This window comes from Acomys minous, assembly GCF_964271855.1.
Source record: "Acomys minous genome assembly, chromosome: 2".
Classification (NCBI taxonomy): Eukaryota; Metazoa; Chordata; class Mammalia; order Rodentia; family Muridae; genus Acomys; species Acomys minous.
Genome location: NC_140484.1, coordinates 4,815,506 through 4,829,661, shown reverse-complemented (window position 1 = coordinate 4,829,661; position 14,156 = coordinate 4,815,506). Strand labels below are relative to the sequence as shown.

The 14,156-nt window shown below is 50.0% G+C and overlaps 1 protein-coding gene across 6 annotated transcripts in view; it reads right to left on the bottom strand.

Moving 5' to 3' along the window:
• The window catches only part of NRAP (nebulin related anchoring protein), a 72,123-nt gene that overhangs the window by 12,668 nt on the left and 45,299 nt on the right, over positions 1 to 14,156 (bottom strand). For all 6 annotated transcript variants that reach the window (XM_084772028.1, XM_084772030.1, XM_084772031.1 and 3 more), the window contains 9 exons: positions 12,921 to 13,025; positions 12,116 to 12,223; positions 11,467 to 11,580; positions 9,777 to 9,974; positions 8,157 to 8,261; positions 6,141 to 6,239; positions 4,786 to 4,890; positions 4,384 to 4,491; positions 3,271 to 3,582 (listed from right to left, as the gene is read on the bottom strand). In XM_084772028.1, coding sequence (XP_084628154.1) covers positions 3,271 to 3,582; positions 4,384 to 4,491; positions 4,786 to 4,890; positions 6,141 to 6,239; positions 8,157 to 8,261; positions 9,777 to 9,974; positions 11,467 to 11,580; positions 12,116 to 12,223; positions 12,921 to 13,025 — 1,254 coding nt within the window. The remainder of the gene's footprint in view (positions 1 to 3,270; positions 3,583 to 4,383; positions 4,492 to 4,785; positions 4,891 to 6,140; positions 6,240 to 8,156; positions 8,262 to 9,776; positions 9,975 to 11,466; positions 11,581 to 12,115; positions 12,224 to 12,920; positions 13,026 to 14,156) is intronic.

The window sequence follows — 14,156 nt, the reverse complement described above, 5'->3', positions numbered from 1 at the left end:
CCCTAAACTGTCAAATCTTATTAGGAGTCCTTGATCTGCCCGCATCGCCTACAATGACACCGTCACCCGAATGCCTTTCTTCTCCTCTTTATGGAAATTGGGTATTTTTAAAGGTAGGGGGGAAAAAAACCTCTCTAAGGAAATCTGAACTGTGGATCTAAACGAAGCTGATGGCGTTCTCTAATTTAGATATAAGTCCCGCTGTAATGCCAAATATCACTCTAAGATACCAGCCCTCTCGGCCTTTTTAGTTCTCTTTCATTTCAGGATCCACGGCGCTCCTCACAGCTGGCCTCAAAGAGGGTCTGTTTCTGATCTACTGTCTGCTGGTTAATGCCCCTGTGCCAATTCCACACTGCGCCCCGGCTGGCGAAGGGAGGGCATCACTCGGGCTCGGGAGCAGGTTTCAAAACCCCATGTCAGTAAGACTGCTTTTCATACCACGTCTTTTCAGTCCACAGCGGCTATGCTTTTGCCTTCCACTCTGATAAAGAACAGAGAAAATTGGATAAATTTCTAAGTTGGGGAGAATCACCCTACAGGGCCTCTTCACAGCCAGGCCCTGCTCCTTTCATAGGCGAGATGAAGTGGGGAGCACTCTTTCAACTTGCCTTTTGTTGAGCTCAACAGTACGATTACAGGTAAGACAGAAAGCAAGATGCAGGTTCCCCCAAAGATCCGACTGTGCCTTGACTCCTATAAACAGGCTGTCATTGATATCTCAGCCCCCAGCCCAGCTTTCGCTACCCACAGGACGCTGAAAACAACACACCCGCCCCAGACTTCCTGATGAAAGAAGGCAGAAAGGAGGGGAGCTGAGAAGAGTCAGGTATCCAAAGGCAGGTTCAGAGAATTATTCTAAGAAATGGATAACCCTTCCCAAACTGCCTCGCCTCATCTGGCTCGCCCAAATGACAGGCTCTATTTTCCTATTTTTCCTTATACGTACTAAGGTCTGGAAGGCACTTAAGACTTCATGGTTGGAGCTTTCCCAATACTCACATTTTGGAGTAATCTCTTGCAAATACTTGTAAGTACAACACTCAGTTCCTGAGTGATAGTGAGTGTGGGTACCTTGTGCCCAGGAGGTACATGGGGGACAGGGTATGTTTGCCGTACGAATGAGGAACAGCATCTTTTCTACATTGACATGGGGGTTTGGACTCTACCTCAGCGTGTGCCCACTCTGCCTCACAAAGCAGGGCTTCTTGCTCTCCTCCACAGAACAATCTTACTGATCGATGGGACACTAAGAGCCGTGGGCTGCTGTCAGCACACTGGAAGCCATCAAGAACACAGACTAGAGCGCCTGAGTCATAATGTGGCCACCAGAGAGACTGACCCAAGATAGGAGGCCAGAGCCTGCTCCATCTCATTCCAGCTGTAGGGGCTTGGGGAAGTCATTTCCCTGTCAGCTTGTGTCCCAAGGCAGGTGACTTAGATTACGAGGGTCTCATATCTGTACCTGTATAAGTAAGAGTGAGACTTGTATTACCTTTATACTGAACGAGATTGTGCGTAAGTGTTTACACTAGCACCTGGCCCAGGGAGTGGGGGTTCTATCTCTTTTAGCTGTTGTTGTTGCTTTTTCTAATGGAGGAGCTGAAGCCTGGCAGGCTTCAAGGGTCAGCATGAGGTCACCACACTGAGAAAGGGTGTGACATGTGTGCTTCAAGACCTACAACCCCGGTATGAGATGACGAAGGAGCAGGGAACAGCAGACTTATAAACGACCAGAGAGGCCAGGGAAGTCACCGCCATGTGTTCCTGATGGATGGCCGCAGGTCAGTGTGTACATATCAAGTGACTATCAAAGGAAAGCAGAACTTGGACATGACGTCAGTAAACATGACCTTGTGGTGTTTATCCCAAGAAGGGAGTGTGACCTACTAGTACACTTTCTTCCTGGCCAGGGCAGGGAAACACAGTAGAAGCAGCTCAAGTAGAAAACTCCTGTTGAGGTTAAGAGCACTTGCTGCTTCTGCAAAGGACTGCTCCTCAGTTCTCAGCATGCAACACCCACACAAGCCAACTCACAGCTGCCTGTAACTCCAGTTCCAGGGGATATGATGCCCTCTTCTGGTATCTGCAGGCACTACACTCACATAGTGTATACACACACAGGCAAATAAAAATAAAAGCATTAGCCTGGTGGTGGTGGCACACACCTTTAATCCAAGCATTCTGGTGGCAGAAGCAAGTGGTCTCTATGAGTTCAAAGCCAGACTGGTCTACAGAGCGAGTTCCAGGACTGTAAAAGCTACACAAAGAAAGCCTGTCTTAAAAAACCAAAGAAGGAATATTTCCAGCTTGTCCTGGGGACCCTGTCTCTGCTTCCTGAGTGCTGGGTTTACAGGCGACTGCCATGCTTGTCTGCCTTTTATGTGGGTTCTGGGGAACCTGGCTCCACCCCTCACACCTGCAGGGCACGTGTGTTTTGTTCACTGGGCTACCCCAGCTCTTACTCACGGGCTTCTGCTTGACCTCAGACACACCGCAGCTGTCCCTGCTCTGCCTGTGCCTTGGCTTTCTCTGTCCCCTTCCCTAGTCTCTTCAGGTTTTTGTTCATATGTCACCTTTTCCAACGAGAACTAATGGGTGCCCTGTTGTAAGTGGCAGATAAGCTGGGTGGTGGTACATGCTGGGGGTACCCGAAACCATAGCCTCGGAAGCTGAGGCAGGAACACTTCAAATTTGAGGACATCCTGGGCTACATAACAAGACCCTTTCTCAAAAATTGCATTTACACACACACACACACACACACACACACACACACACACACACACACACCTTCCCACCCCACTGCTGTGTTCGGTATATCTCCCTGGCAGGCATCACCTCGGAGATAGAAGATACTTGCCACGTCAATCATAGTTTAATCTTCTATCATGGCACTGGAATGTTCCACAAGCCCTGGACATATTTTTCTTTTACTCTTGTTGTTGACTGTGTTCTCCCAGAAGGAGAAAAGAATTGAAGGGAGGAGAGGAAGAGAGAGAAGAGGAGATGAGAGGGGAGGGAGAGGAGAAGGTCAGAAACTCAGAGCAGGAATTCAGGTGAGAGGCGGTTTCTAACGAGAGACAGAAGACAAGGTCAGTCAGCAGGGTGCCGACACATAGTAGGTGCTCAGTAAATACCAGCTGACTAAATAACCCCAACCTGGAGGACACAGGGCAAGTTTGGGATAGAGAGGGTTCAAAAGGTCAAAGATGTACCTCAGGTGTGGCAGAAAGAAGGTAGGACTAGCCGACACCACGTGGGCCCTACCTCACTCTGGAGGGCATGGGCTTTCTTGGCCCAGGCCATCTTCAGATCCTCGGGTAGCGCAGTGAACTCATGGCACTGTGTCCGGTAGTCATGGTCACTCGCCAGGGCCTGGGCCTTCCTGGCATGGACCAGGGGCATCATATCCATGGGCAGGTGGCACCGGGCTTGGCTGCTGGCCGCCTCCTTCTTGTACTGATTCTCACTCTGCAGCTGGCCCATCCGCTGGCAGTGCCGTAGCCGTGGGTCATCACTCACACTCCGGACCCCAATGAGCTGGCCGCGCTCTTTCACAAACTCATGCCTGTAGAGAAACTGGGAGGGGCAACCAGCTGATCAGAGCCAGTGCATGCCCACCTCACAGCAGCACAGAGCCAGCCCATTCACCCTTGTGGAACTCCATCACAGGCCTTGGGGGAGAGGGTTGCCTCTTCCTGCTCTAAGTCGTGAGAACTACCACAGGGGAGCAAGCCACCCTCCCTCTCCCTTGTGGCCTGAAAAGGAAAACATTATACCTCTCTTTCTACTTAATTAAGATCAGATTGCTGGGGAGCTCCCTGTTCCCCTTGTGTATCCTGTGGCTAAAAGGAATTCTATCAAATACGGTTAAAAAAAAAAAAAAGAAAAGAAAGAAAGAAACTTATATTTTATCCACTCATATATAGAGAAACATTAAACCCCAAAGGCAGGATCTGCTCATTTGAAGTCCATGTTTTCTGTGATTTATTTGTGGGGAAGAGAAAGTCACCTTCATGTCCCAAAGCTATGGATGTATGAAATAAGAGCTGTGGGTTCTGGAGGGAGGTGGGCAGAGAGCGAGGAGGAGGCCATCACCATCACCATCTCTAATCTGGTCCTTGTTCTGGGTGAGGCTGCAAACGGGAAGGTCTCAAGTGACCCCTGCCCACGACTCGCAGTTACAGCTGAGTTACCAGCTCCTGCGGCCGGAGACCTTTGCATGGATTCCTCCTCAGAACTAATCTCTTCTGCAGGTGACATCGTGTCTCACGTGGTTATAGATTTGCTTTAATTCAGAAAAAAAATCGGCCTCACACATTGTTTTACATGAAGTTAACAGAGCTGAGGCAAGATGGAAGGTCAGCGCATTCCACTCACGTCACTGGCTATGTCTCCAGAGGCCCGCGCAGCCTGGAACGGGAGGGCATCTATCGTCAGCTTGTAGCCTTGAGCGCGAAGATTATGCCAAGATTTCTTGTATTTTGCCTAAAGTGGAAACATGTGTATAACTTAAAAAAAAAAAAAAGAATGAATCAATGAACAAAGGCTGCATGCCCTTTCATTTGTAGCATGGCGTCCTAGCATCCTTCTGTGAGCAGCAAACTCTTTCTGACTTACAGGTCAAACCCTCATTGCATGTGCCCTGTGGTAGGCTCTGGACATGCATGTATATCTAACACATGTGGGTTTTACGAGGACATCTAAAATGGTGGGGAAGTGGCCGTCGGGTCACGGGTGGCTTCGGAGCGTGCTTGAACCTCAGCAGGGAGAAAGGCTTACCTCGCTCAGGTTGGCTGCATTGGTTTTTGCTCGGATGAACTCAGGCAGACCAAGCGTCATTGTGTATTGGTGCCGCGCATCCTCGCCAGCTGCTTTATAGAGACGCTGAAGCCAAGTTATAAACAAACAAACAAACAAACAGTGAGAAAACAAGTGCTATGTGGGCTCCTGCTTGCTCGCACCTGGGAAGGACCCTAATCTCGGCTTCAGTCTTGGTCCAGGGACATTTCTCTCAGTACTGTCAGGTGGCCTGAGTCACATGGAGCAGCAAGATGGAAAAGCTGAAGGAACTGCAGCTCCCATTACTGAACATAAGAAAGGTAAACAAGGGAAGACTGCACTGAAATTCAGCCCCTAATGCAGCAGGCGGTCCTAAGACCTAGGACACACACGGAAACCCTGGCCATGGAAATATCCAGCCCTGGTCTGTACCCTTCCCTGGCATGTCGGGGTTCCTTCTGAGATCAAGCTGAGCCAGGGCCACCCTGGGGCACCTGCCTTTATGATCAGAACTGGGTCAGTGTTTGTTGACTTCTGCGAGGTCAGCATCCATCCTTAAAAATGGCAGCTCCACAGCCCACAGTTCAGAAAGGGCAGGATGGGGCGAGGAGGAGTTTTTAATTAATGGCCTCTCTGTGCAAGACGCTGGGCTCTTCAGCTACCACTTCTGGCTTTTGAAGGCTCGGGTTGAACACAGAGGCGAATGGTAAAAATAGCCAGATCCATGTAACTTCGAGAGTTGGGAGAATCTTAAAAACGTGTGTGTGTGTGTGTGTGTGTGTGCACATGCGCGCGCACACACATGTGCCACTGCAAGGAGGGGAGCTGGGAGGGTGATGGTGATAACTCCTTTCTTTTTAACATAGTAAATGTTGGGGTGAATAGATCAAGTAGATAGTGAAGGAAACTAAGGTGAGGCAGAGGATGAAGAATGCAGGCAGATGCCACGTTCTAGATGTGCCTTTGGAGGACCGCAGTCCTCCATAAGTGAACATCATATTAGCTAGCCACCGTCTACCTAGAATAGAACCAAGGCCAGCATTTCTGACTCCTTTGTGCACGAGCCAGCTGAGGGCCTTGTCCATGACACTCAGGATGCAGCCATGGTGGGGTGAGGTCTGAGGCTGAGATTCCAACCTGCCCTGGTCTGGAGGAGTCAGACTGTGCTCTAAAGCAGATGTCCCACCCAGACTTCTGTTCCCTGAAGGATACTTAGGCTCTGTATGAGGCATCCTTTTCTTTCTAGATCCCCCATAAACGCGAATGCCTTTCCCATCCTCAGCCCACAAGATTCACACATCTTTTTTTTTTCTTTTAAAATCTAGCCCCCCTTGAAGAGCCACTGGAGACTTCACCTCGTTGGTGACCTGGTTGCTGTACTTGGCGTGCACAAGGCTGGGAGTATCTGCCACCGCTGTGTACTTGAATGAGCCAGGATGCTGGCGGTATTTACTCTGAAAAAGGAAAAAGATAGCTTGGTAAGGTGGGAAACTGTGTGTGTTTGTGTGTGTGTGTGTCTGCCTGTGTGTGCCTGCATGCACATGTGTGTGTCCTTTCGTGCACATGCGTGTGGTTCCTCAGGAACACTATAAATATCTTCTTTTTGGGTTAGGTCTCTCACTGGACCTGGAACCTACTGACTTGCTAGCCTGGCTGGCCAGAGAACCCAGGATCCTCCTGCCTCTGCCTCTCCTTACGTTGGAATTGTGTGTGCCACCATACCCACTAAAGTCTTCTTTTCCCCAGGATGCCAGCCCATCCCTCTAGAACCCAGCAGGCCATCTCCCTCTTCAGGGGGCCTAGTCTAGCCACACTCGCAGTCTGCACCTGAGAAGACTTGGTGTCCTCAGCATGGAGAACACAGGAGAAAAGCTGGCCATGGGGTTACACATACGTAATCGCAGTCCTAGAGAGGCAAACAGGAGGTCGCTGGGGCTCATGACCCAGCCGACCTAGACTACTTAGTGAGTTGCAGATTAGGGAGAGACCCTGTCTCAGAAAACAAGGTAGATGCCTCCCAAGGAACAACGTCTAGGCCCCATGTACGCACTCACACAAATACACACACACACACACACACACACACACACACACACACACACACACACCACCTGCCTATGCCAGGACTCAGAACACCATTGGCAGAGCCCAGCCTCAGTGGGTTCTTTGAAGACCCACACAGGGCTCTGATGGACAGGGCAGCAGAGAGCTTTGATGCAAAGACTGTTGTATAAACGCAGAGCCCAGGGCCCTGAGCACCCACAGGGCACTGCCCACACACCTTAGCTTGCAGGCTGGCCCACTATTCCTACCGCCACCCCTGTCCTTTGTCCAAGCCACCTCTTGCTGTGAGTGAAGCTTCCATGCATTTAGAGAGTGTAGAATTCAGAGACTTTTTTTTTAAACCAAGGAATCACCAAGCACATAGCTGCCATTTTAAACACAGCTGTCGTGAAACACTGGGCTTAAATCAGTGCCAATTCTTATAAAAGCCAAACAGAGGTGTTCTATATAACCCCATGTGACTAATTTAGAAGCTAGGGATCAGAAAGGGCAGGAAACTAGGCTGAGGTCACAAAGCAGATGAGAAGCAACCGAGAATTTCAATGCCTTATTTGTTGGTTTCCAAAGCCTGGCTGCTTTCAACTGTGCCACAGGGCTGCCCTTCAAAGGACCGAGGAAAAGTGCCTCTTATGAGCTCATGAATCAGTCTTCTGTGTTACTGGGAGAACTGACTTAATATTCTTGTATATGTATGTATACAATATGTGTGCATGTCCTTGTATGTGTGCACACTGTGTGTGTATGCACATGCATGCTTGTGCAGTGTGTGTATAGTGTGTGTGTCTGTGTTTATAGTGTTTGTGTATACAAATGCATGCATAAGTGTGTACAGTGGGTGTATGCATGTGCATGCATGTGTGTGTACAGTGTGTGTGTGGATGTGCATTCGCATTCATATGTGTGTGTGTGCATGAACATCAGAGGTCAGTGTTGGGTGTCTTCCTCTGTCACCCTGCAATTTATTCTTGAGAGGATCTCTCACTGAAGTTAGCACTCACTGATTCTGTTAGACTCATTTGCCAGTAAGCTCCAGGAACCCGCCTGTCTCCGCCTCCCCAGCACTGGAATTACAGATGTACAGGTGTGGTGCCTGGCTGTGTATGTGGGCGCTGGGGATCTACACTGTGTCCTCATGCTTGCTCATTAAACTTACCTACTGAGCCATCTCTCCAGTCCCCACCAAGCTTTCTTAAGTGGTGTTCAGTCCGAACTGCCATAAGAACAAACTCACCACGCAAGAGGTGACAGATTAACCTCCAGCTGCCTGAGCAGGGGAACACAGAGCCACCCTCTCACGCCCGTGTTACCTCACTGATGAGCTCGGATGCTTTCTTTCTTCCTTCAATCTCCAACGCTCCAGGAACGACACAGGGAACGCCGCGCATGAAGCTCAAGTCTGAACGATACAGATTCTACAAGGAATGCGTAAACATCAGAATAGCCCAACTCTGAACCAAGAAGCCAGAGAACCCAGGGTCTCGGGACATCGCCTGAGCTCACAGCTAGGATTCCAGGCAGCCTGGGTGTGTCTGTACAGATGTGGTAGAACTCCAGGCAGCCTGGGTGAGTCTGTACAGATGTGGTGCCACTCAACAACAGGGCTCATGTTCTCCGTAAAGGCTTATCAGGGGAAAAGTGGGCCAGAAGGATATGGCTCGGCTGTCACTTCTCTGTGAGTAGCTCTGACAGGGATACCGGCTGGAGTTGTTTTAATGTGGGCTATCAAAACACAAATGCTGGAGAGGATTGTGGCTAGGAAGTCAGGTGTCTTGGGGCAGATGTACAAATGGTTTAACCCGTCTTTCAAACAAAAGCCAGCAGCAGCGGGTGCTATTAATTAATCATGAATTAAGAAAGAACTAATGAATGAATCCAAAATAAACTTGGCAAAGGCCCATTCAGGTCTGCACCTGGGTGGGTAAGAGCACCTGTATTTACCTGAGGGGTTTGGAGTGACAGTTTAAAGAGTCCCCAGGCTTACTCCCCAAGGCACCCCCTGGGTGTGCTGCCTTCTGAGTGTCACCAGAACACCAGCCTGGGTAAACACCAGGGCTCTGCATAAGTGACAAATGGCCTGAGATGAGTGTGGCAGCTTCCACATCTCAGTTCCTGACAGTCTGTGTCATTCAGTAAATGCTGTTCCAAGAGAGGACGGACTCCAGACCTAAGCACCGACTGCCTGGTTTGCACACACTGTTGAACCAGAGGTCTCTTTTCCTCCATGGGGCTTGCTGCCTGCACATCCCTGGAACAGGCAAACATAGCAGGCTGGGAAGGAAGGTGGGTACCGGAGATGCTGCTGGCTTTGGGGAGGACACGCCTCAGTTCCTCGGGAACGTAAGACTGCCAAACTTCCCTGGGCCTCCTTCCCTTGCAGAACAGGTATGCAGAACAGGATGTGCCATCAGAGGAGTGAGGGTGCCTCACAAGGACCAAGATGACCCTGGGAGGCAGCTCTAGGGCCTGGTTGCCTGGCCCTACTCTTCCATTAAAAGAGCAGAAGGTTTTCCACTCAACCTGAGGCCAGGGCAAATCCTGAAAGCCCACAAACCCAGGTGGTGTTCACCTCAGTCCTCACGTAACAGTGCTTGCCTTAGACTACTAACTTACCTTCCTTGTGCCTTGTACAATTTCTCAGAACATTAAGGATTGTTAACACAGGGGTGTTGGGGGGCACTAAATGAGGTAATTTCCAAATACAATGCTTTGAACTCAGCAGAAACACTCAAGGAACAGTGGCTGTTCTCACGAGAGTGCTGCAATTGGCGATAGGACAGCTTGGGAGCGCTTGGGCTGGATTTCCAAAGAAGAGGTTAGGATTCCTGACCTCTGGAGGCTTCACGGAGCCAATAGGAGCTTGAGGGTCACTGCCTTGAGATCTGAGCTGCCAGGAGAAAGGACCTGAGAGAGAGGCCCAGGCTCTTTACCTCGCTCTGCAACTTGTGGGCTTTCTTGGCACAGCTCAGCCTCAGGTCTTCTGCCAAGGATGTGTGCAGGGGGAGCGGATGTCTGTAGTCCTGGTTGCTGGCCAGGGTCTGAGCCTTCTTGGCATGCACCAAGGTTACCATATCCAGCGGCAGATGGAAGTGAGCCTTTGAGTGTTCAAAGCCTTTCTTATAATTCACCTAGAGGGGCAGGCAGATCAACAGCCACCAAGTCAAAGCGTTAGGGTGAGCAATTGGGACGCAACTGCCAGAGACGCTGATGCAGGTCCATATTCCCCCTTGAGGACACTGACCCAGTGCACTTGTGTGAGTCTGGCTCCTGACTTTGCAACTCTTGGCCCTTGGAAGTCACTGGCCTGAACACAGAAGCCATGGCTCCCTTACTAGGGGAAAACAGGAGACAAGAGACGGCCCTAATGCCGATAATTCCCTTGTTTAATTTCCTAGGTTGCCCATCTTATAATGTCAAGAAGGCTCCTGTGCACCCGCCAGCCCTAGAAGGAGCTACACAAAGGCTGGTGGTTCTTATCCGAGGCTTCCTCAGGAACAGACTGCACAATCACTACCTTTTCCTCTCCCTGGTTGCCCTCTGACATGTGAGCACACCCACTTGGCCTGAACTTCCCACCCACACATCATTAATCAGGCCCTCACCCTCAGGACAAGGCCCAGCCAGCTCCCACCTAACGCTGAGTCGGCAGCCCAAGACAGAAATCAGAGGTAGAAACAGGAAAAGTAAGACAGAGAAAATGGTAATGGACAAAAGAAGCTGTGGGGCAGGGGAGAATTGGGGGGAGCTGGAGAGAGATGAGAGAGAGAGGGGAGAGACAGAGACAGAGACAGACAGAGAGAGACAGACAGGGATAATGTGCTGCCATTTTCTAGCTGACTCTGGGCAAGGGATTGAGCCATTCGGTCTTGACCTCAATAAGCCAAAATGAATACAAAGTGGAGATCCTGGAGAGACAGTTTGACAATTAAATGGGATAATACATAGGCTAGACCTGTGTAAACATGTTGGGCACACCTTTCGCCCCTGACATTTGCCTCTCACACATGTGCAAGGAGGTTGTATATACGCGTGTGTACCAGAATCCGCAGGATCACATTGTCAGAGGGTGGTAACATAGCAGCTGCCTCACTTATGTAAGTACAAATAAGAATACTGTGGTGTGTGTGTGTGTGTGTGTGTGTGTGTGTGTGTGTGTGTGTGTGTGTGCATGCGCGTGTGTCTGCGTGTGTGTGGTGGGAGGGCAAGTACCTAGCCCCTCTACACAGAACTGCTGGTGAGCATCTTCGCTGACTGCTAGCCTCCAGGAATCCAGTCTAGTTTCTAACAAGCAATCTAAAAGGTTCCTATCAGTCTGTTTCCATTTCTAACCATTTGTAGTAATTCGCTCTGTAGAGCACAAAGAAGTACCTCTGCAGGCCAGACACATCCCATAGACCACCTAAATCCAAATCAAAAAATGCACAGCCCAGAAAAGAACTAGGGGTCCACAAATCCAAGCTCATTTTGCGGTGGAGGGAGGTGAACCGCCCCCCAGGTGATTTCATAACTCTGCACAACAAATCAGCAACAGGAGCACCACCCACTTCCAAGAGGCTGGGTGACCTGAGCCGGCTGTGCCAGGAGCATCGTCAGGTGGGCCTCACAGCTGCCCCCACTTACATCACTCTGCAGCGAGGTCGCGTGCACTGAATGTGCGAGGCTGAGGTCACCTTCCAAGCTCCGGGAGCCAAGCATCTGTCCTTTCATTCTCTCAAATGCTTCTTTGTATTTGTACTAAAGGCAAAGAGAGCGGGAGAGAGTAACCGCTCAGGGACAAGGGACACAGAATGGAAGAGGTGGGCATTGGGCGAAAATGTTTTGTTCTTTTGACAGTAACTGGGTGAGTTCAAAGAAAACGCGCAGGAGTCGTCAAAAAGTCTATTCTTTCATATGCAAGACTCCCAATGACTAAAGGGCTCCAATTTGAAATGGCAGAACCGTTAGCACTTGGGCGGCCCAGGCTGGGAGAAGGTGCAGGCATTGTTAGCGGGCTCTTCACAGGCTGGCTTTATGAAAACTCTTGGTGGAGGGCGCATTTCATCTGCCCGGGTTCCATGTTTACAGTCAAGCGTTTGGCTTCATGCCCCGGGCTAGGGAATTTTTTTTGTGTAAGATGCACTCTTTCTCACTGGTCATTATCCAATTGCCCTGACGCAGTCAGTTTGGACAGGAGAGGATATTATATCCACAGGCAAAAGAAGGTGAGCGTTAGAGGTAAAAGAAATGAAACAGGTTTGGGTTAAACATTGCCACGGCATAGGATGCTCACGTCACTGATAATTTCACTGGATGCCTTCGCTGCCTGGAACGGAAGGGCGTCCAACCTCAGCTTGTATCCGCCATCTCGAAGTCGGCTCCAAGACTCCTTATAGCGAGTCTGGCAGGGAGAAACGGCACAGATTCTGATGGTCTCCCACCTATCCACCTGCCCGCCCCAGGAATCTGGTTTGCAGGGGGTCCCTCTCCCACCCACAGCCCCATCTGGGGTTAGAAATCTCTGTGGCTAGAATGGGTCCTATCCTAGAGTGAGCTCCTGCCTCCGATCCACCCTTGGCTAGTGAAGCCATAGAGGGGACTGTTAAAAGCAAGGGCTTTGGGTCTGACAGACTCAGGCAGAGCTTATGGAGAGGCAAGCTCAGCAAGGAGCCATAGGCATCGGACTGTGTTTATATAGCTCATTATACAAGACAGAGACTAGCCAAATGCCTCTACCAAAGACCAGGAGTGACGGAGGAAGGGCTCTTTGGGCAACTATAGAGAGAAGGAGTTAAGATCCCCAAACATGTCCTTGGCATAGCCACCAGCTCATCCTTTATTGAGATGCTTCTGTATTTCAGCTCTTCTATAAGAAGGCCTTGGTACTAGGGCAAATACTCTTCCTGCCCATTTTCTCCAGTGAGCTTATAGCTTGCACAGGACACTAAATCACTTACAGAGCCCAGTGCAAACCAAGTGTGGGTCCCCTTGTCCCCAGCAATCATAAATCCCAACATAGTGACAGCACAAGGCACCATGCCCATGAAGCGCCCCTGCCCTCCTGTGTCTGGACCCGGTGACCCTCTGGGCAGCTTCACCTCACTGATGTTCATGGCATTCAGCTTGGCCAGCAGGACTTCAGGCAAGTCCACCGTCTGTGTGTAATGGTGTTTCACGTTCTCTCCTTGCTCCCTATAGAGTCTCTGCGGGCAGAGGGAGGGCCGCGCATTAAACCCAGAGCCTTCCCTGTGCAGCCAGCCGCCACGCTGCACTCCGGGAGACAGAGGGCCTGCAGCTGCTCTGTCATCATCGTCAAGGGCTGACCACGGCACCCTGCCTCCACCCAGACCTCTCACAGGGGGCACAGTGACATTCCCGTCCCTCGTCCCTCTCTTCTCAGCTCAGCTTTCCACCTCAGAGCACGATAGCTAGAAACCTTCCCCACCACCAGTGCTACACCATTAAGGGCTGCTGAGACAAATGTTAGCTGAGAATATGAGGTCTGGCCACCCTTGACTCGGCTGACCATTCACCTGAGGCTGTACAATAGAGACTAGGGAACCCAGGAGGCGCACAGCAGTGACATTCTGCAGGGAAGGTTTCAGAAGCCCACGTATCTTCTTCTGGTCCCCACCACTAGGATTCCTGACCTACTAAATATCCTCAGGTTTTGGGTTTTCTTTACCCAGAATTCCCAGTGAGCTTCTGGCAGCCTACTAGTTTGCTTCATGACACACAGAGTTGGCACAGGCACCTAAGAAAGTTTTAGAATCATGTTTTTTCCATCCCAGTGCTGTCCAGGGCTCTACATATCACAGCAGCGCCCCCTAGAGTTGGTTAGGATAAGGACACAGCAAGTGTTTTTCTTCCTCAAGAAATTCTTCTCAGACTACATTTCTTAGAATTCAATTTGGTTCTCATGAGCAGGTAAACAAGAAATCAATTCCCAAGTCCAGATGTCTTGGAATCATGCCTTCTCATAGCCTGAAGATTACCCACGCCCTTTTGGGGTGCTTGTAGAAAAAGATACAACCAGAGTTTTTTTATAAAGCCACACAGAGAAATTTGAAAGCCAGACACCACGTTTTGTAAATATGTTTGTGTGACAGAAGTTGAATATTTTAAGATATTTCAAAGGTGAGCCTGCCTTACACACAGGTCTGTACACTTCACTCAGTAGCAGCAACCAGCTAATCCCCACACTTAAGGGAATTTTTATTAGACCACAGTGTTCTATCTAGTGTCTGGTGAACTGAACACTGGGCTACATCTTGGCTTCCTGTAATATACAGACTATGGTAAATGGCTTAAGAGTCTGGCTAATATCCACAAAT